We start from the raw sequence: 22,961 nt of genomic DNA on the forward strand, positions 1-22,961 counted from the left end.
TAGAATATTTTAAATATTAAAGACAAAATTATGACTTAATCAAAATATTAAAAACTAAAATAATATTTTATTTTAAAAAAGTAAGATTAAATTATTATTTTAATTTCCTTTTAAAAATTTAATTCTTGATAAAATGATACTTGAATAAAAGAATAACAGTTCATCCTAGCTTAAATGTTCTTTATTTATTATATTTTATATCAATGACTTAGATTTAGAATTTAGAATCTAAGATTTAGGATTTAGAGTTTAATATTCAGTATTCAAAGTCTAAAATTTAGAATTTAAGATTTAAATTTTAGGATTTTAGAAGTGTCGCATTTCTTATTTTCTACGGAGCGTATTAGGCTATTAACATTCACTAAAAATAACATCGTCATAACTCTCTTAAAGGTTAATTTTGCCCAAAATTAAAAGTGTACAAAAATATGGAAGACATTCTTAAAAAAGGGTTCAGGAGATCGGATTTTGATAATTTTTTAAAATATACTTGAAAAAATAAAACAAAATTTCTATCTTTTAAATTTGGTGACACTAAGTCAAGTTAATTAGTATAGAAACCAAAAACAAGATAAACTATAATAAAACCAAGGAAAAGGAAATGTGAAATATATGGAACATTATTATGAAAGTATATAACCGAATAAATAAAGTATAATAAAGCATGTGCAATATACACGGAAAAGTGCAAAGTAATAATTTCATTATTTCGGAACTTTAATTTTCGTCCTTAGTTTATGCATTTCTTTTTACTATACCCACTCTCATCTCTTTCACCAAACTCTTTGTGGTTATGATTGTAAAAAAGACTTTGATTGAGCACCACAATAATCCGGGAAATTTTAACGTTTTCTTTTTTCTCTTTTTGCAAAGAAAATCGAATGTGCAAATGGACATGTCAATTGCATGAGGGATTCCATGAAGAATAATCTTTATTAAAATAATGAAGATTGGCGTCGCAAAATGTTTATTAATGATTATCAAATATGAAATTGTCTTTTGAAATTTGAAATTGACTTTCTAATATTTTTTCTTTCACTTTTGTCCATTAGTATTGCTTGGTGGTTGTTTTTGCTTGACAAAGATAAAGAATTGGGCGTTTGTTAATTATGACATAAGTTTATATTAGAAAAAAAAAGGTTTAATTTAGTTAACTTGAAAACTAGATTAATGGGTTCTAAAAGTTTTATGACTTAATTAAATGAGACCGGCTATACATCCAAATATTTTTGGCAACCAAATTCAATCAAGCTAGTATAAATTTAATAAAAATTATTTTCATTATACATAGTGTGTACACACGCGCTTCACTAATGCAAATGAAATCTCACTTTACTTTAAGTTTGTTCTTCGTACACCTCCTACTCCTTCTTCTATTGGTGATGTTATCACTGTATTTTATTTTATTTTTTTCTCTTCTTTTTCATATTATTGTAGCTATTTATTCTTTTTTTATATTATTTTTGTCTTTTTCTTAGTTTTATTCCTTTTAAGAGAATAAATTAAGAAGAATGCACCGAAATTACAGGAGTTTTTTAGTTTGTAGAATACATAATTTTTGGTTCAGTTGTTATTACACAATGGTGTTGTTATAATAATATTTCGGTTTATTTACTGTCCAAGTGTGTTGTCTATGAACAATTTATCCCAAAGATTGGGATGAATTTCAAGACAAATTGAATGGAATGAAATGGAATATAATGCAATTGAATAAAGTGATAGAATAATTTCATTCCTCTTTGTTAAAAAAATTGGTCAATACTTATCAGTAATATAAAGTGAACCTCAATTAACACACAAATGAACTGAAATTAGTTTAAATCAGTAAAAAAGACTCGATCATCAACAAAAACACATCGAATTCATTTCTGAATCTAAATGAACCTCAATTAAACTAAGAAATGAACTGAAATTACTTAAAAGGAATAAAAAAATTTGGTCAATACTTATCAGCAGTATCAAGTGAACCTCAATTAATATTTAAATGAACCGAAATTAGTTTAGATTTGAACAAACAGTCAAAAAGACTCAATTATCAACAAAAATGCATCGAATTCATTTCTGGATCTAAATGAATCTCAATTAAACTAAGAAACCGAAATTACTTAAGAAATAAAAAATTTGGTCAATACTTATCAGCAGTATAAAGTGAACCTCAATAACAATAAATAAACCAAAATTAGTTCAAATTTGAACAAGCAGTCAAAAAGACACAATCATCAACAAAAACACATTGAATTCATTTCTGGATCTAAATCGAAAACTAAAAAATAAACTGAAATTACTTAAAGAATAACAAATTTGGTCAATACTTATTAGCAGTATCAAGTGAACCTCAATTAATTTACAAATGAACCGAAATTAGTTCATATTTGAACAAGCAGTCAAAAAGACTTAATCATCAACAAAAACACATCGAATTCATTTCTGAATCCAAATGAACCTCAAATAAACTAAAAAATGAACCAAAATTATTTAATGATGGTACCAGAAAAAATCAGAACCAATAAAGATATTAGCAAAATGTTAGTGTTGTTGGTAATGATGATAACGAAAGAGAAAGATAATAAAAAAGAAAAAGAAAAAGACACAATATCAAGGAAGAACCTGCGTGCGCAAATCTAAAAGAAGCAACGGCAGTGAAACGTTTGTGCATGAATTTAAAATACTTATTTATATTTAGTTAGAGTTATATAACTTAGATGTAAAACTTTATTCTAATTAAATATTACATTTGAACTTTTTAATTATTTACTTTTTAATATTTTTTGTTAGAGACAATAATCTTATATAGACATACAAAATAATTTAATGACATCTATTTTTCCCTCTTGGATTTGATGTTTATATCTTAATTAAACTTAAACTTAAAATGAACTTCTAACTAAATTAGCATGATCTTTTACCCGGGTATTTTTATTTGCAATCACTACTTAAAAGATTATCTCTCCTATTAAATGAATGTTTGAAATTTTTGGTTAGGGTAAATGACTAAATTTGAAATAAATTTTATTTTCACTTCTATCATAATATTGTCAGATATATTCTTCTATATTTTTTATTAATTTAAATTTTTAAAATAAATAATTTCATGATTTAATATTAGAATTTTTATGATGATAAAAGCCTAAAGCTCAATTTTTTATTCCAAAAAAATAATTTTAATATAAAACAAATAAAAAAACTTACATAAAATTCGTATTTAAATTAAAAAAAAAGAAGAAGAAGAATGTATTAAATATAACCATTCATATATCCATTTAAGTTTTTTGCAAAAAAGATGTCATGCCATAAACAAACTATAAGTGGAATAAAATAATCATAGAGGGAGTTCCTTAATAAGTTTATTTATTTCTTTATTTATTTGTAGTAAAAAAATTCAAATTGAAACTCATATAGTGTTGTGTAGTTCTATCTTTTGCCTCTCCATCCGAATGGAGACACTTTTTGAAGGGTGCTTTAAACATGGGCCTCTCGTGTGTGCAACTTAATTAACCCATTAACCCGCTTTCACTTTTTGACTTCTAAAAAGCTCGTCATGGGATGAGCCATGAGCATCGCCTCCCACCTTCTTTTTCTTTTTTTCTTTTTTAAGAAAAAAAATAATATTATGTATTATGCATATTAATTGTTATGGGATGTTGATGTATTTTAAAATATCTTATAGACAGCGTTTATTTACAGAAAAATAAGAACACAGAAATATGCATAAATGTTGATAGAGTATTTTTAATGAGATACAGGGATAAAGAGAATATATATATATAATGAATATGTGGAAAACAAAGAATATATAGAACAAATGTCTTTTTTGCAGCGGTTTAAGTCAAACTGCCGCTAAAGCTTTGCTATATTACAACCGGCCAACCGGCATATTTCATCGCATTAACCGCCATCATATTTTTTTTGCAGCGATTTCGATGAATTATTGTCGCAAAATTTTCGTCGCTATCTGTTGAGTTTGTTGTAGTGTTTGTTCAATATTTTCTTAATAATTATATAGTGTTTTCTTTATTTTATTAATTAATAATAATATTTTTATATAAAAATCAAAAGTATTTAGGTAGCGTTTGTTTTGAGGTACTGAGACAGAGACTGAGAGACTGAGACTCAGTATCGTGTTTGTTAGTTCAGATACTGGTACTAAAATTTCTGTCTCTATCTCTAAAATTTCAGTATTTCAGTACCTCCAAAAAGTAGGGACACAAGGGACTGAAATTTTTAGAGATGGAGACTGAAACTTTAATAACATTATATACCTAAAATACTTTCATTTCAATTAATTAATTCCAATTTTACCCTTTGTGCAAATTAAATTAGAGTTTCATTCTTGTTTCAATTTCTGTCTCCCATTTTGCACCAAACAGAATACTGAAATTTATTCAATCCCTGTCTCTTAGTCTCTGTCTCTCAGTCTCAGTCTTTCCGTCTCTGTCTCTCCAGCAAACGCTACCTTAGTGTATTAGTGTATAAATAGTGTTATTGTAATATATATAGTGTTAAATTACTAAATTCCATTTAAAATGATTCACATATTATTTAATAGTAAGTAAATAAATAATAGTAAATCCGCGTAATATTCTTTACTTTATATGTATTTATAACAGCCAATTAATCTTTTTTTTTTTAAGTTACATGCTATAATGTCTATAGTTATGATGTCTATAATAGTTATAGAATTTTAACACTTAAAAAATATTATTAAAATTAAAATAACACTTTTTTATTATTTAATAACTTTTTTATTTTAAAAATAAAAATAAAAAAATATTACCAAAATTAAAGAAATGTGATTTTAATTTTAGTAAAAACATTGCTAAAATCATATTAATCGTCACCATAACCTCCATGGTCATAGACATGGTAGATATTCCACCTCACTAAAATATGTCTTGTTCTTGAAAGTCAGCTTGTAGTTTATTACCTTAGGCTCTCTCAAGAGTCAAGAGATTGATTAGCCATGAAATAATGGAGACATTATTTTATTTTTTTAATCTTTCAGTCCTGCTTGTCACCTAAGAATCTAATAATACAGAGTTTCTTTAAATTATAGGTAGAAATAGTTTCTAATAATAAAGCCTAAAAAGTCAGCGATGTTGATGAACTAACAAAAATGTTAAAAATAAAGAAAAGGAAAAGCATGCATGTTGTCGTCAAGATTTTTGGCAACAAGCTATTTGTACATTGAATAAGGGTTTAATTAATTTTCACACACTATTATTAACATCAAATTGTTGCAATATCAACTAATCAATGCAAAAGAGATATATATAACGAGCCCCTCTGTTCATAAGATTGAGATACCTGTAAAGAAGTATTGCAATATCAATAATGCTGATACAATTAGTATAAGTATTTTTTTTAACTAAATTAATTTAAATTTAGCAAAAATTACTTATACAACGTAGATGCAAATTACACATTTATTGTAGTATTTTTTAAAATTTTTCTTCTTTTTTTTATTTTTATTTTTTTTAGAGGGTAAAACAAAAAAAAATGAGAAAATGAAAAAAAAAAAGAAGAAGAAAAAATGGAGAAAGAGAAAAAAGAGGAAAAGTTGTTTGAAAAAAATATTAAATAAAAAAATAGCATCGAAATTTCTTAACCGTGACAAAAAAAAATTCTTAATTAATTAGAAGTTATCAAATATAAAAGTAGCACTAAAATATTTTAACTGTGACATAAAAAATTTCTTAACTAATTAGAAATTATCAAAAATAAAAACAACATTGTAATCTTAACTGCGACATATGAAATATTTTAACTATGAGACATAAAATTTTTTAAATAATTAAAAGTTTTCAAAAACAAAAATAACATTAAAATTTCTTGATCATGATACAAGAAATTTCTTAATCGTAATATAAAAAATTTCTTAACCAAATAAAAATTATTAGAAATAAAAATAGCACCGAAATTTCTTAACTGTGATACAAAATTTTTTTTATCCATAACACAAAATGCAAAAATAAATTTCTGTTGGTCAAAATTTATAAAAAGCACATTTTTTTTCATGATAACACAATGTTTATGATAATATATATATTCTTTTCTTTTAGTTTACATATCTAACTTTTATTTTATTAAATCTTTAAACTAATAATGAATATTTTATTCATGATAAAAATTTAAGGGGTAAGTATTATTTTGATCCTAATATTTAGGATCGAAATCAAAATCGTCCCTCATGTCATTTTTTATTTAGAATCGTCCCAAATATTTTATTTCATATTAAAATCATCATTTTTAATAAAATTTTTAATTTTATTACTAAATCACTCCTACTTTAATAAAAAAATTATAAAATTTTTAAAAAAAATAAAAGAAAAGAACGCGGGAGAGAAAGGAAAAGGGTACGCGAATGGGGAGAGGAAAAGGAGAAAGGAAGAGGGGGAAGGGAGGAAGGGGGACGGTGCCGGCGAAGCTTGGAGTCGCTGCCGCTGCCGCCGTCGCCATCGGGAATCAGAGCTCGCGAAGGAGAGAGGAGACGCGCGCGAGCCAGGGAGAGAGCTCGCCGTCGCACTCCGCCACTGTCGCCACTGCCACTGACCTCGTCGCTGCACTTTGTCGTTACACCTTGCCGTTTCTACTTCTTGCTTCAGCTTCTGCTTCTTGCTTCTTCTTGCTTCGGCCTCTGCTTTCTGCTTCTTCTGCTTCTTGCTTCGGCTTTTGCTTTTTGATTCGGCTTTTGTTTTCTGCTTCTGCTTCTTCTATTTCTGTGTCTGCTTCTGTCTTTGCTTCTACTTCTAATTTTGATTTGTTATTTTCTGATTTTATTGTTGTTGTGTGTTGATTTTGTTGTTGAATTTGATGTTATTTAATCTAATTTGGTATTCTTGAATCTTGGTGTATTTAGTGGTGGTAAAGGTGCTGATGGTGGTGGTAAAGGTGCTCGTGGTGGTGGAGTGCATTTTTGTTCATAAAAAATTAAAAGAACGATTTTAATACGACATAAAATGTTTGGGATGATTCTAAATAAAAAATTACGTGAGAGACGATTTCGATTCCAACCCTAAACGTTAGAAACTAAAACAATACTTACCCAAAATTTAAATATTGCTGCTTGATTTTTTTTTCCTCCTCTCTTCTTGTTATTGTTCTTCTTGTTAATAATTGAATGGAACTATAATATATATCGACTTGTTGGTTTACTGAAGAGATAAAAGATTTATATCCATGTACAAAATTTGTAGGATTTGATTGTGACTTACAGTTAGAGAACGCTTTTTTGTTGGGTCAATGGTCACGTAAATTAAAGAAACAGAAAAACGTATCTACATGTTATTATTGGCCAGAAAGCATGCATGCCTTTCATAATAATAATTATATATATTCTTTTCTTCTTAATTAATTTCACTACCTTTCTTCAATCATGCAATGTTCGCTCATTGCATTGTCAAAATCCCTTTGGAATTTTGGACTTTCGAATAAGCCACCATAATACATTATCAATCAAACATAAAGTGACGTGAAATAAATGAATAAATAATAATAATAATTATTATATAATAATAATAATAATGAATCAGTTTGAAATAAAAAATAATGCTGATACCATATATTAAATTTAATTTTCATACACCCAGCATAAAAAAAATTATACGAACAATCAATAGTATATTATCACATCAATAAAAGTAACTAATCTTTAGATATATTATTTAAAAAATTATCTAATTAAATATATAAAAATAATTGAATAATTATATAATTTTTTTTATATTATAAATATATCAAAATTAAATTCTATATTAATGCAAAATTGCACATTGCACCGACGACTGGATATCACAGCTGCAAAAAATGTTAGTGGTAAATATCATTATTACCAATAAAAAATTTTACAACTTTAATTTTAAAATATTAATTACTTAAAAGTTTAGTATATATTTAACAATTTAATATATTTGAATACAATTTATATAAAAAATACGTTGAATTTTACATTATAAATATATCAAATTTATGAAACGTGACAAATAGTTTAAAATGAAGGAATTAAAATCCAAGTGGGATAAAAAAAATTACATTTTTGTAAGGTTAATAATATACTACATTTTATTATTTATTATTATTATAATTATATACATTTTTGTTCGTGATTTATAGTAATACCAAATCCTCTTTTTGGTGTCTAAAACTTTGACAACACTAAAAAAAAGAAAAGAAGAAATTTCTATATCATTATTGATTTGTGATATTATATACATTTGTGGTTTTTTGAAAAAAAAAATTTGAAAACAACAGGTGGTGGAAAACCAAGATTCTTTTAATTTAATATATGACTCATCACACTATGTTATACCTTCTATTATATATGAAGTTATATATGAACAATCATTGAATTGTTTACATTCATCGTCACAGTCATGTTAATTATAAAATCATATAAAAAGTGAACGAATCTCTTCTATTTTTTTTTCAAAGATAGAAATAAGACTAAAATTCGTAATTTTTAGGTGAATATGGAGAAATTATGTCATTTGAGTTATAGTAGCTTGTTGGCGTCTTCTGATTTTTTTCACAAGAAATAAAGAAATATTATATATGTTTAATTCCTCTACCAAATTGTTTATTTAATTTTGTAGTTAGAACTTAGACAGTATATCATAATTTTTTAGGATATAAATTGATAAAAAAAAAAGCTTCTTGTATTCCTTTTTTTTTTCTTTTCTCCTCTATAAATAAAGAAGACCAAAGTGGAAAGAATATTTCCCTTTTGAGTTTCATAAAGCAATTTGGCAACTTCTCTCTTTTTTTTTTTTATGGAATAAAAAAAATTGGGGCAACTTTTTAAATTTATGGTACAAAATTGTGCAACCTTTACCTTACCTGAGGGAAAGCTTAAACAAATAAACCAAAATTCTGATAAACTTTATGGACTAAAAAGCAATAACAAAGGGAATAAGAGACAGCAAACCTCTTTCTAAGAAAGAAATCCAGAGAATCCCCTTTTAATTAAAAGGAAAACAAAAAAGGATATAAAAGTTTTTTGTTTTTAAACTTTTAGAATATAATGAAAGCAAATAATAAATATTAGAGACTAAATTATGTTTTTATTTTATTAGAGAATAATTTATTTAAAAATTTTGGAACAATTTATTTTTTTAATTAAAATCTAATTTGTCCGAAATATATATCCATACCACTCAAATTTAAATTATACTGTCATCCATTTTATAGTCAATACTTGCATGCTACAAGTAAAATAATAGTTATACATTATCATGCATACCAATGAAAACAATTTTATAATAAACATTGTCATATATATAAATGACATTAGTCATTTTAACTTTAAATGAACTTACAACAAAACATATGAGAGCCTAAATAAGTACAAAAGAAACTAATAAGAAAAGGAAAAAAAAAAATAGATAATCTAATAATGTTGCTGCCGAACTATAAGTATAACTAAACATATGCATGTAAATTAAAGTGACATATTTGTAATAATCACTTAATAAGAGAACTAAAAGATTGCATGTGCGCATGCTAGCTAGGTACCAACAACCACAATGGCACAATGCACATTGCACTCCAACAACAACAGTAGTCGTCTCAATCTATCTCACATGTAATAATTAATTGTAGTAACTATAAATTTTATGTATCCAATTCAAATAAATCTTTATTATTATTATTATTATTATTATTATTATTATTATTATTATTGATCCAATGTATAAATCAGAATCATCACATTTTTCCAATTTAAAAGCCAAAATTGCTAGTAGCATATGAGTATAGAGAACTCATGTGAGACTGAGAGAGCTTAAAAAATGAAAAATAGAAGTACATATTACCCATATATTTTCACATATATCTTAACAGAATTTCTCAACAGATGTCATTTTACAACAGTTAAAAATTGCTGTCATATTCAGACAGTCATATTTACGATTTCGTAACAAATAGAACTGCCGCAAAATTATACCACTGTAAAATATTATTTAGTAGCGGTTATACCAGTGGTTACTATTAATTGCTATTGAAGGTTTAGCCGCATACTATCTTCCAATGGGTTATCAACCGTTGTTATTTTTTCGACAACAGTTAAAAATCGCTACTAATTGACTGCATAACTGCTGTTATTTGCCGGATGTGATGTAGTGGAAGAACATATTATTACTTATTAAAAATCAAACTATATTTGGTCCAACTGGTAAGTAGTCCTATATATATCATTTATATAAAACTAAAACATAGTTTAATTTTCTAATTGCTTTTTTTATGAACACATAAATTCTTAATTAAAATAAAATAACAAGAAGTTCTTGATCATTAGAAAAATAAAACACATAAATTTTTCAGTTGACTAATTAAGTTTAGAATTTAAAATTTTAATTCAAATTTTATATATGTTTATGAAAAATAGTCAATAAAGTTGAGTTTGTTTAGAGATACAAAACATTGAGATAGAGACAAAAAGATACAAAATCGTGTATAAACAGTAGAGACATTATATCCAATAAATTAGTGTATTTTATTTTTATTCTAACAAAAAAAACAAAAATATTAACAAGAGATACAATTTATTTTTTATTATTTTTGTTAATTTTTATAATTATATTTTTTTAAAATTTTTTAATAAAAAATATAACAAATTAAATTTTTATAATTTATTTTAATTTATTATTAAATAAAATATAAAAATCCTAATTTTTATATTTCTGTCTTTTATATCTTATTTTTAATATTCTGTTTTATTCTGTTCTCGTAATCAAACTCAAGCTGACTTATTTATCCTTGCAAAACCTTAGATACTAGGCAAGCATTAAAAAAAAAGTTTAAAAATAAAATAAAAGAAAAAGGCTTCAAGGGTGGCTAGCTAATGGCTTTACCTCTTTGTACTAGTGTCCCACACATACCTTCCCTTCATGGTCTTATAAGTTAGCAACCAACAATGGAGGCTCTTAGATTAACCCCACCACTTTCAATTCACACAAATTCACCACCTTCAACCTCTCCATTCTTCACTAATGGTGGACCTCAATTTTTGGTCCCACACACATGGGGTCATATGCTTTTTTCTTTTTATTTTATTCCTCCATCTCATTTATTTTTCGCCCTTGCCAACTTGTTATATATTATATTATATGGTATGAAATAAATTAAATGCCAATTTCAATTCGCCGTCTCAAATCTCCAATATATTGATCTTGATTTTCTTTTTGTTGTTTAATTGGGAAAAAGGTGAACTCGTTGGTTGGAAAGTTGAGTATTGAATTTCAAGTTTGCTACCTTTAATTTCTTTTTTCTTGTTTTAATAAGAAAAGAAAACATGTGATTTTAGTTAGAATGGATTTGTTATCTTTTATAGCCTCCTTCAATAATAGAAGAGGAAAAGAAACTAAAATATAAAAAAAAAATTATTGATTTCGGTTTTATATACACCCACAAATTTTATAAAATAATTAGGTAGAGGCAAATAATGCCACATTGTAATAATTGATGAAAATCATGTTGTCTTAACAAAACATTGGGATTTGGGAAGAACATGCATCATTTCATTGGGTTCCGAATTAATATTTTGCTAAGCCATGGCTGTATTCTGAAGAACATACAAAATTTTAAGATATGATTATATATATATGTTCTCTCTTAGATTTTTCATTAATAATAACGTAATTTGTTTTTTTTTTCCCAAAAAATTAAACTAATAGTTTTCTAATATAAAGGGTCCGTTAATCAGAATTTTAAAATTTGATTGTGTATGTACATTGTGGACCAAAAATTAAAAAAAAAGGAAAAAAGAACGAAGAATATCTTATTTTTTTATTTAGTTTTTTTTTTATAAAAAAAATTGAAAACTTATTTTATTTAGTATTTATTATTTATTATCAAGTTTTGTTTTTTTTTTTATTTCTCTAGTATTATCGATATTTTTTAGTCTTTTATTAAGACACTAGTTAGCAAAATATAAATTTAATTACATATTTACATTGTGGATTTGATTATTTTCTACTTATTTCGATCTTCCTTATATTTGAATCATGTTTACATACAAGTAGTAAATCTATAATTTGTTGAGTAACAAATTTACAAATCTCTAAAATACATATATTTTTTTGACTGGAAACATGACACAAATATCTAAAATATTCGATACTATACATAGACAGAGCATTAGAGCTTAAGAGCTTAACCATTAAAGGGAAAAAGAAAAATAAATTGTAAAAAAAAAGGAACTAGTTTTGATGGTTGCCACGTCAAATGGCGTGTGGTAGCAGAAGGAAACCTGTACGGACAAGAGTGGACATACATAATACACTCAGACGATTCATTTCCCACTCCAAAATCCCTATAATCCCCATCAAAAAATAAAATGAAGTAAATTAAGAGTTGGAACTTGGAAGAAGAATTAACGTTTTAATATACTTGTGAAATTTTTTCTATTTGATGCTAATAATAATAATAATAATAATAATAATAATAATAATAATAATAATAATTGTAAGGTAGGTGAAAATGGTTAGTATTTATACTCAAATTAACATGTCATGCCTTCTAACTTTTAATAGTAATGAAATATAAGCGTTTTCCTTTTTTTTCCTAGTAAAAATTAAGAATTAAGCTCTTCTAAAATAAAAAAATCAATAAAAAAAAGTTAAATTATTTTGATAATTCTTATAATTTTATCAAATTTATAATTAAGTCTCTATATATTTTTTGTTTCAACTAGGTTCTTACATTATTTTTTCATTTTGTAATTAAGTCATTTCGTATAAAAATATTAAAATTATTGGAATATACTCTTAATTTATAAAAAAATATTCTGTTAATTCTAATTTTTTTTATATTAGTAAGAAATTAAGTACATTTTTAATTGAAAGAAAAAAAATATAAGAATCTGATTGTAAATTTGATAAAACTATAAGGATCAATAGAGTAATTAAATCATAAAAAAATGATAATTATATTCTTAATTAAGATAATAAATTTTACATATGGTAAAAGTACAAATTTAATAATTATTATTTTATTATTTTATTGCTTTACAATTTTTTTTGCTTTATAATATTTTTAAGGTTTTATTTTTATATTTGTTATTCATTTTCTCTGTTAAATATAGTATTTGACGTGTCAAAAAATAGTAAATAAAATAGTAATTATATATATTATTTATTCTGTTAATAAAATATTCAATCTCTAAAATAATAAAATATTTTACAACAGAATAATCAAATTTTTGTTGTGATAAAATAATAAAATTCTCTTACATGGTTGTTAATTAAATTATTACTAGATATTATATTTGTACCACCTAGCTAGCTAGTAGCTAGCAAATATGTAGAGAATTTGATTAAGACTTGAATTTGTTATGGTGACAATTTTTATTTTTTTTAAATTAAATATAGTTGTATTTCTCCAAAGCCCATACACAAAACACAGAGAGACACAACATTAAAAATGAAGCACTCTCATATATAACTCATCTCCTAAACCTCCTTTTCATTCTTCTCTTCTCTCTTCTCTTCCATGATCATCTCCATGTCTCTCTAAAAAAACACACACACAACAAAAACAACCTTCACTCTTCAAACCTCATCATCGTAAACACCATCTCGTTCTTCTTATAATCTCCATCATCTCGTCACCCGAGATTTCGGCCCAAAACACCATTGGACCATATATCTCGGATCACCAAAAAAAAAATACCTTCAAAATCTCGTTTCAAGTTTCAACCATTTCCATGGCGGCTGGTCCAACCGATCGAGCTGCTCCCGCGGCGGCGCCTCTCCACAACCACCTCCACTCTCCGCCGGCGGCGCCGCTCATCGTTCCGGACTCATTCGCCAAGGACGCCATCCTCGCATGGTTCCGCGGAGAATTTGCCGCCGCAAACGCCATCATCGACGCTCTCTGCGCTCACCTCGCGCAATTGAGCTCCGTCTCCGGCGACGACGGCCGTTACGATGCGTTGTTCTCCGCCGTCCACCGCCGTAGGCTCAACTGGATCCCGGTGCTCCAGATGCAGAAGTATCACTCCATTGCTGACGTGGCGCTCGAGCTGCGAAACGTCACAGACCGAGAGAAAAATATCGCCGGAGAAAACGCCGCCGGTGAGATCGCCGATGAGAAGGAGAAGATCGGAGAAGAAAAGGTGACGGAAATCGAAGAGAACGGTGGCGAACATAACGAAGAGTATGAATCTCCGAAGAGCGAAATCACTGATTCAGGTAAATTGCGACTTAAGGCTGCGTTTGGATATAAACTTAACTAATTCACTTTTGAAAAAAAAAAAAGTGATTTTGCTTCTCAGTAAATAATAATAAGTGATTATTATTAATTATAGCAACGTGCTCATTACTATTAGAGCGTGAAAAAAAAAAACACTTTATTTTTCAATGCCGTAGGAATTTTTCAAGTAATTCATTCGGTAGCTCCCGGTGGTGTGTTTTGAATTTTGATCAGTGATTTTTTTTCCTTTTTTTTTTCTTTTTTTTCATAAAAAAATCTTTAATTTTTTCTACTTTGCATATTGAATGAAAATTTTCACGGATTTTAAGTGTTGATTTTTCATTTTCTCTCGTGATTCTCATATTTCTTCCTGTTAGTTCTGTTTGGCTTTAAATAAAATGTCAGAAGATGGAGTGATTTTTCTTTTTTATTTTGGTGAAAAGGTTTCTCTAATTTTTATTATTACAACTAACTTTTTTAGTTTAAGCAAAACGAAAGGGTAAAACTTTATGCATGTCCTTTTTAAAGACAAACTTTTATTTTGTTTTTTTTTTCTCGTTGATGCTTTTTTTTAAAAAAAAAACTATTACTGTTGTATATGTCTGCTTGCTCTACAGTTAAGAAATGGATTCAAACATCAGATCCAATTTTGTGAATTCTTTTTTAAAAATATTTGTTTATTGCTTTGAAGTCAAATTCTGTTGCGTAATCATAGTTAGTATAACATTTGGGGCCTATATATCAAACTCTGATGACTGTTCCATTTCATGATTTAAGAATATGAAAATCATTATTATTGTTGTATTGAATGATTTTAATATTAATACAGATCATAATATTAAACTAAATAAAAAGTAATTACACTTTGAGCATATAGACACTACCTTCGTAAAATAATTATTGAAGTGAGAATATTGATATAATCAATAATTAATATATTTAAACATAAATTATACTATTTATATAATTAATTTTGCCAACTTTTGCCAATGAGAAATCTAGAAGTACATCTCTTTAAGAAGCTTGATGTAAATAAATCCAACATTAATATTACTAAATTTAATAGAACTGATTAGCATATCTTTTGTAGGAAAGTATTCAACTATATTACTAGTTTTATTAATTTCTTAAATTAAGTTAATGCCAAAAGGTATCATAAATACAATGATGTTATATCTACTCATCACATGACTCAAATTTTCCATTTAATTGTTGATTGAGAGTGAAATTCACTTTTTCTCTTTACTAAAGTTTAAAAATTATATTACTTAGAATTATTAATGCTACAAATTAAATTATCATAACCAAAAGTAGAAAACCGTATGATTCAAAAGTGGGCTCTGTAAGCTGTGAGAACACCTATGCAACATGGAATGAGAAAGAGGTTGGTGGAGACCTTCGTTGTCAAAGTTAGTTAAGGGGGTGACACAGAAAAATGATAGGTGGAATATATAAAAATATTAATTTTATAATAAGAAAAAGAAAAAAATATAAAGAAATGTTATGTTACTGTTTTATTATAATATTTTTTGACATATTTTAAAACAGTAATATATTATTTGAATATGTAACAGTAGTTTGATTTACTATAAAAATATTATTTTGATTATTTTGTAATCAATATTAAGACCAAAATACTGAAATAAAAGGTTAAAATAATTTAAGAAGTGATCTAGAAACATGTGCAATGATTTTTTAATACAAGGGGTGGGAAGGACCACAAGCAAGCGAATGCGTGACGTCATCGGTGTGTGGGTTTTGGGGTTGGTTAGTGTTGGTGGTGAGGGTTTTTGGTTTTTTGAGTTTTGGGTTTTGACCAATTCGGGTGGCAATCCCTATGGCCTATGGGGCTTGACCTGTCCCAGTTGGAGGGTCAACTTTGTCTTTTTCTCTCTTCCTACTACTCTGGTGAGGGATCCAATGAATGCTTCATTCATTTGTCACTCAATTGCTGAATTATAAGCAATGAGCCACCCTCTTGAGATTTGGAATCCTGATAGTAATAAAAACAACATAAATGTCCATCAAATGTAGTGTTTTTTTTCGTTTTAATTTTTTTTTAGATATTAAAAAATCTATATATTTATATTGCTACTATACTTCAGCAGTTCATTTAGCTAACCTTCCTAACCAACTCTTCACACAACTTTTACGTAGATGTGTATAGACTGTATGGAAAAGCTTTTATTATTATTATTATTATTATTATTATTATTATTATTATTATTATTATGTAACTTTCACAAGGCTCATGGAGTTTTTATGGACCATTTTAAGTTAAAAGAAAAATTTCACACGACCGTGCAAAATTACATGCAAATTGTGTGGAGAGTTGTTGGAAGGAATTGTACATATAGAAATTCTACTTGTCCTAGTAAATTTTGGGATAAAAATCAAAATTTTAAAAGTAAAAATCTATTTTAAATATCAAATTTATTGAAAACTTGGATTATTTTGGTGATTATTTTCACCACCAAAAATACATATGTACTAAAACAATCAAAATGAAAAAAAAAAAAATCTGTTTCCAATGTCTCAATGTCTTGACTCTTGAATAGACCGAAAATATTGGGAATAAAACTACAAAAGTAATGAATATTTTATAACATATTAATCTTATAATGTCCTGTATTGTTGTCTGTCTAACTCTTCAGAATATCACATTGCCAAAAAAAATATAGGTGAATACAGAAACATGCTAGTGCAGCCGAATGCATTTTGTTAAGACAGTAGTCATGTGATGTTAACTTAACTACTGTTATCATGTGTTTGTTTTTGTAGCACTGCTTGCCCCCCTTGTTTTTTGGAAGTATTTAATGTTCTAACATTGGTGTGGGGAAACCAAAGTAATGTTACTCACTTTGTTGAAGGACGGCAATAAAATGTTTCCTACCAGTCAAACATTCAAAAAAGTGTTTGTCAAATTGGCGAAATGATTAATGAGACAAAGATTCTGTTTGTAAATGTTTTTTTCAAAGTCCAAGTATATTGTTTCAATACTTAAATTCCTTATTTTTTCCTTGTAAATTTTGTTAGACGTTTTGTTGATACTTACTTTTGCATATTCAAATAATGTTACTCAATCGTTTTAAAGCTAACTCCTCTATGATTGTGTGCATTAGCCATGGTTAATTTATAGTTCAATATACATGGAATGTGTTTCACTATAATGCTCTTTTGTTGAGTACTAAAATTTGCATCAATGTTTTATTTGTTCCTTGTGCAGGGTCTCAAGAAATGCAGGGAAGTTCAACGAACAATATTAACATATGTTCCAATCATGAAGAATGTGAAGGAAGATCATCACAGATCAAGTTAACTAAAGGTTTCTCAGCAAAGGAATCAGTGAAGGGGCACATGGTAAGTTACTTTCTTTCACATTATAATCTCAAAATATACATTCAATTAAGGTGGATTTCAGAGAGTTTGATGTCCCCAGTAGTTTATGCAGCAAGAAATGAGAAATGTTTTTTGAACTTTTATCTCTTCATACACTGTGTTGAGGCTCATTTCATCATCTTTTTGTGTATAAACGGCACAATTCGTAAGAAACAGACAGCTATTGCTCTATTGGTGACATGCTGAATGCATTTGGCAGGTTAATGTTGTGAAAGGTTTGAAGTTATATGAAGATGTTTTCACTGATTCAGAACTTTGCAAGCTGACAGATTTTGTGAATGAGATCCATGCTGCCGGCCAGAATGGAGAACTCTCAGGTAAGACACCATTAACCTTTTTGTGTGTCTTGTTCTCATGTTCTGTTTCTTTATTTCATGCTGATTTCTATGTTGTCACTTTTTCTTTGGTGGTCAAGTATTAATCAAAACTCAAAAGTTTGTACTTCAATTCTTTACTTCCTTCAGTTTATTGTTGCGGTTATATAATAATGTAAGATGTTTTGTTGTATGCATTTTTTCAGAGTGTTAACCTGTTGTTCTTGACTAAATGTAGGTGAAACCTTCATTCTATTCAACAAACAAGTGAAAGGAAACAAGAGAGAGCTGATTCAGCTGGGTGTTCCATTATTTGGACAGATAAAGGAGGACACAAAAAGTAAGAAAGGAAATTTTGTAAAAAAAGATATAATAGGTTTTCTTTACATTAACAAAAATGTTATTTGGCTTCTATAGTGATGCTGTGTAACCCTGTTTTTCTTTTTCTGCATTTTTGTTATCAGGCAATATAGAGCCAATTCCAGCACTTCTTGAACATGTCATAGATCACCTTATACAATGGAAGTTAATTCCAGAGTATAAAAGGCCAAATGGGTGTATCATCAACTTTTTTGAAGAGGTAAATGTTACCTCCTTTCCTTTCCCTCTTACTCCTCCTTTGAATAATAGGTACTACAATCATTTTAAAGCCATAATTGCTCTAGGAAAAAAATACAGAGATACTGAGAAACACACAATAAGACAACACATAAAATATCTCTATCCTAGAGCAAAGTTTGTAAAGACAGAAACACAAATTATTTGCATTAACGAATAATGGCATAGCCTTTTGCCAATGTGTATATGATTTTCCTTTTTTTTAGGAGGAGTTTTCTCAGCCATTCCTGAAACCACCACATCTGGATCAACCTGTCTCCACTCTTGTTCTCTCTGAATCAACTATGGCTTTTGGGCGAATCCTTATGAGTGAAAATGATGGAAACTACAAGGGTCCACTCATGCTCTCATTGAAGATGGGGTACATATTAAAGAACTTAATACTCTTTGCAGTCCTAAAATCTTCCATTTATTAATTAAGATTCTAGTCACAATGCTGGATACAAAGGAAGAAGTACCTTCAACATTTATATGACAGCATGTAACTGTAAGTGAATAATGGGAAGTGCAAGCTTCGTAATCATAGAGGATGCATGCTACTATATGTTGATAGACTTGTTATTGAATTAGACTGCTTCTCCTTCTTCTTCTTCTTCTTTCCAGTTTCTTGAATGACAGTAGTACACAAGATTATCAGTAGATAATAACTTACATTAGCAGAGTAGCATCTTGTTCTAAGCATCAAGGTCTACAATGGTAAATGGCTGAAAGCTTCTGATTGTTAAGGAGTGTGGTATATGGATTCATGCCTTATGGTTCGTTGAGCTTTTGGTCCTGGTGCCATTCATTTTAGGGCCTGTACACTGTTCTTTGTGCTGCTATGATTATCATTATTTTTAGAAAGTTAGAATCATAACTAGAAATGCAATTTCTTCCCATTTTTTCTTCTGCAACCTACTGTGTCTTGTGCAGTGAAATACTGAAGTTTGAAATGATCATATGAAGTACTATTTATGTTTTAAACTTATACTAGTATGGTTCAAGACAATTAACAATATGTGATTAGATGACTAAACAACTTAACATTGCAGGTCACTTCTGGTGATGAGAGGGAACAGTGCTGACATGGCAAGGCATGTGATGTGTCCATCTCCTAACAGAAGGGTCAGCATCACCTTCTTTAGAGTGAGGCCAGACTCAAACCAATCCCAATCACCAACCACACCAACAATGGCTGCAGGTGCAATGACCCTTTGGCAACCAAGCATTGCTAGCCCATATGGTGCTGCTATAACTGGTTATGATGGTATGGACATGATGATGCCAAAATGGGGTATGATCCGTGCCCCGATGGTGATGCTAGCCGCTGCCCCTGTGCCCCCTATGGTATTGAACCCTCGCAAGCTTGCCGGTGGTGGTACCGGTGTTTTCTTGCCATGGAATGTGCCATCAAGAAAACCTCCAAAGCATCTTCCGCCGAGGGCACAAAAAGGAAGGCTTCTAGCTTTAAGTGCCCCACCAGTTGAACCACACATTGGTGAGTCCACTTCAGAGCCAAGCATAAGTGTTGAAGGATAGGATGAGACAAGCCAAGTTTTTTGAAGCAGCCTTCAGCTTCAAAGTCCAGAGTAATGTGCATTCAAGAAAAAGGGCGTTGCTAATGCCTTAGCTCTTTGCTCTCTCTACACTTTGGAGCATTTTCTTTTGTTGTACAAACTAGACATGCCTCAAGTGCAGCTAGAGAAGTTTGGTTAATTTTTCATTTTTTCCCCTTCACCCCTTTTAGCCCTTTTATTTCCACTAGAGTAGCGAGTAGTGGTGTCCAACACCTCTACTTTCTTTTTTTCTTTTTTCTTTTACTTCTTTTTGAGCTTCAGTAGAATAGTCAAGCTTTCATATTTGAAGAGTGTGAATTATCTCGAGGGTAGAATTTTGTAAGAAATTATAAATTTAAGTTAATCAAGCTTTCATGATCCTCTCTACTTTCTTACTGTTGTTATATGTGCAGTATTGTATTAGGGTTAGTCTTCATCGTGTATTGCTTTAAAGACTGGATCCATCTATGATTCTCAGCTCTTGTAATTACATGTCGAAATATTTTATTCAGGAAACGTTTTCAACATTACTAATACTCCCAGTGAATTTCTTACTTTGAATCATTATGTCCAGTTCCTGAGTTTGTTAGAATTTATTATATACATGAATAACACGCTTTGTTCAATAGCATACAAATATAGAATACATAAAAAAGAGAATATAAGGAAACTTACATATACATATTTGATATTTCTCTTGAGAAACGAACAGAAAGAATCAAATATTTCAGGCCTTAGCACTAGCAGCAGGCTCCTCATCTTCTTCAATGTCCCAACTCAATTCCTCCTCTTCTTCTGCAGCACTAAGTCGCTTCCGCAAATCGATCTTACTAATGCTTGTACTACCACTCTGAGTTATTTTCTTTTCATCAATGCTACTAAGATCCTCAATCTCATCCCAACCAAGTTCCTCTTCCTCTTCTTCCTCCTGATGAAACAAGTGCTTACTTCCATCATTCTTATCTGTAGATTTCACATCATCAACCTTCTTCCTTTCCATTACCATTTTCTCATCAATCTTATTACTTCCAGCATTGTCCACTTCAAACTTTGGCACACCATCAACATTTCCTTCCTCAATAGTTTCCTTCACTCCACCATCGCCGCTACCCACCTTCCAAACACCTCCGGATCCGGATCCCTCAACAAACTCATCTACCCTTTTGCCAAGTTCCTTACTTTCCAACAAATTCTCTCTTTTCTCTGTCTTCAATCCTTCCTCACCTGAACTCTTTACCTCTTCCATATTCAATCTCGTTCTTCCTCTTTCATCTACACTTTCACCACCACCAACACTACCCTCTTGTTTAGCTTCAACCCCATCAGTATTATTACCATTACCATTACCATTATCATCATCATCATCATCAACTTCCCAACTCAAATCCTCTTCTTCTTTGTTCATCCCCTTCACAATTCTAGCCCTAACATCATCCTCATCTTTCTTCAATCTAGAAACTTTATAATAATACCTTAACCAAAACACATCATGATCAACAATTTTGGGAACAACACTCTTATAAACACCTTCCATTGCCTCATTCTCCTTCAAAAGCCTCTCCATTTCTTCATTCTTCGCATCAATGGAAAACCCTAATTTCCACTCGTTGAACTCTTGCAAATCCTCAGGTTCATCACAGTAAGTTCCAGCATCACCCTGAATATCACGAACCGCAGCATCAAGTCTACTGAAGAAGCGTCCACTTCTCTTCTGATCCGAATAATCGGATTGGTTATCAACGGCTCGGATCGCGTCCTTGCTTTTGGATATGATCTGAGACGTTCCTTTCGCCACGGTGGTTCCGAGCTCGTCGATGACGTGGCCAACGGAACCGTGAGCTACCTCGATCTCCTTCTTCAGTCCGGTTCCGAATTCGTGCAGGTCGCGGCGGTAGGTTTCGATTATCGATTCAGATTTAGAACTTAGGGTTTTGATCAGGTCGCCGAATTTCCACGCGCCGGTGGTGGTGGCGGAGGAGGAAGGGGAGGGTTGTGGTGGCGAGGGATTAGGATTGGGATCAGGATCGTCGGAGAATACCGATTTGAAGAAATTCATTGGAGGAATCTGTGGAAGAAAAGTGAGAAATTGGAGTCCGAAGTAACAAACAAGTCAGCTAGAAGAACTTCCAGCTAAGTGTTTCAGTAGTCAACAAAACCTTATTTATAGTCAAACTGAAATGTCAATTTCTTTTTTATTATTATTATTATTTGTGAAGGGTTAATGTATTAGAAAATTATTAAAATTGCATAACTCAAAACAATAATTTCATTATTTTGATGAAACAATTCTTTTTTTAGTAATTGTTATTTGTTACAAATTAAAAAATCATCAAAATGAAATTCAAATTATAAATGTTAGTTAATAGTTGAATAGTGAATACCATATTGTTGAAATCCTAAAAGACACAAAATTATTGGGCAAATTTAAACTTTAAAACATAATTATTTACACTTTGAATTTAATTAATCTACTGACAATTTAAAATATTTTATATAATCATCAAGTTATATTTATTTTTTAAAAAATATTTATACGATTAATATAAAAAATAATTATTTTTAGTAACATGATTATACATAATTAGATATGTTGTGGATTAAGATTAAATTCTTAAACTTTAAAGTAGTAGTTATTCGTGGCCATCGTTTCAATGAAATTTTGTAAACTTTAATTTTTTTTTTTTACTAAAAATAAAGAGACTCAAACTCGTAATTTTTTAATTGAGTATATGGAGATTATGTTATTTGGTTAATTATTTTTTTAATGTATATAAATTTTATAATAAGATTTTAAATATGATTATCGGCTTGTTGGGACACAAATTGATAAGGACATGCATATATATGGTCAAATGTAAAAGAAATGGCTAATAAAATATTTCCTACCTGAGTTGAGTTTAAAAATTACAAA

General features: G+C 29.0%; 2 protein-coding genes across 2 annotated transcripts; one reads left to right on the forward strand and one right to left on the reverse strand.

Moving 5' to 3' along the window:
• Positions 1-13,380: 13,380 nt before the first annotated feature.
• LOC107627920 (RNA demethylase ALKBH10B) lies at positions 13,381-20,428 on the forward strand. Its single transcript, XM_016330729.3, has 7 exons — positions 13,381-14,183; positions 17,411-17,544; positions 17,783-17,900; positions 18,136-18,237; positions 18,362-18,477; positions 18,722-18,876; positions 19,547-20,428. Exons 1-7 carry the CDS (start codon positions 13,697-13,699, stop codon positions 20,031-20,033), a joined length of 1,599 nt encoding a protein of 532 aa, XP_016186215.2. The 5' UTR covers positions 13,381-13,696; the 3' UTR covers positions 20,034-20,428.
• Positions 20,429-20,630: 202 nt separating this feature from the next.
• LOC107626089 (uncharacterized) lies at positions 20,631-22,184 on the reverse strand. The gene has a single exon (XM_016328868.3). It carries the CDS (start codon positions 22,104-22,106, stop codon positions 20,778-20,780), a length of 1,329 nt encoding a protein of 442 aa, XP_016184354.1. The 5' UTR covers positions 22,107-22,184; the 3' UTR covers positions 20,631-20,777.
• Between the last annotated feature and the right edge of the window lie 777 nt (positions 22,185-22,961).

This window comes from Arachis ipaensis, chromosome B2, assembly GCF_059453495.1.
Source record: "Arachis ipaensis isolate K30076 ecotype BB chromosome B2, ASM5945349v1, whole genome shotgun sequence".
Classification (NCBI taxonomy): domain Eukaryota; kingdom Viridiplantae; phylum Streptophyta; class Magnoliopsida; order Fabales; family Fabaceae; genus Arachis; species Arachis ipaensis.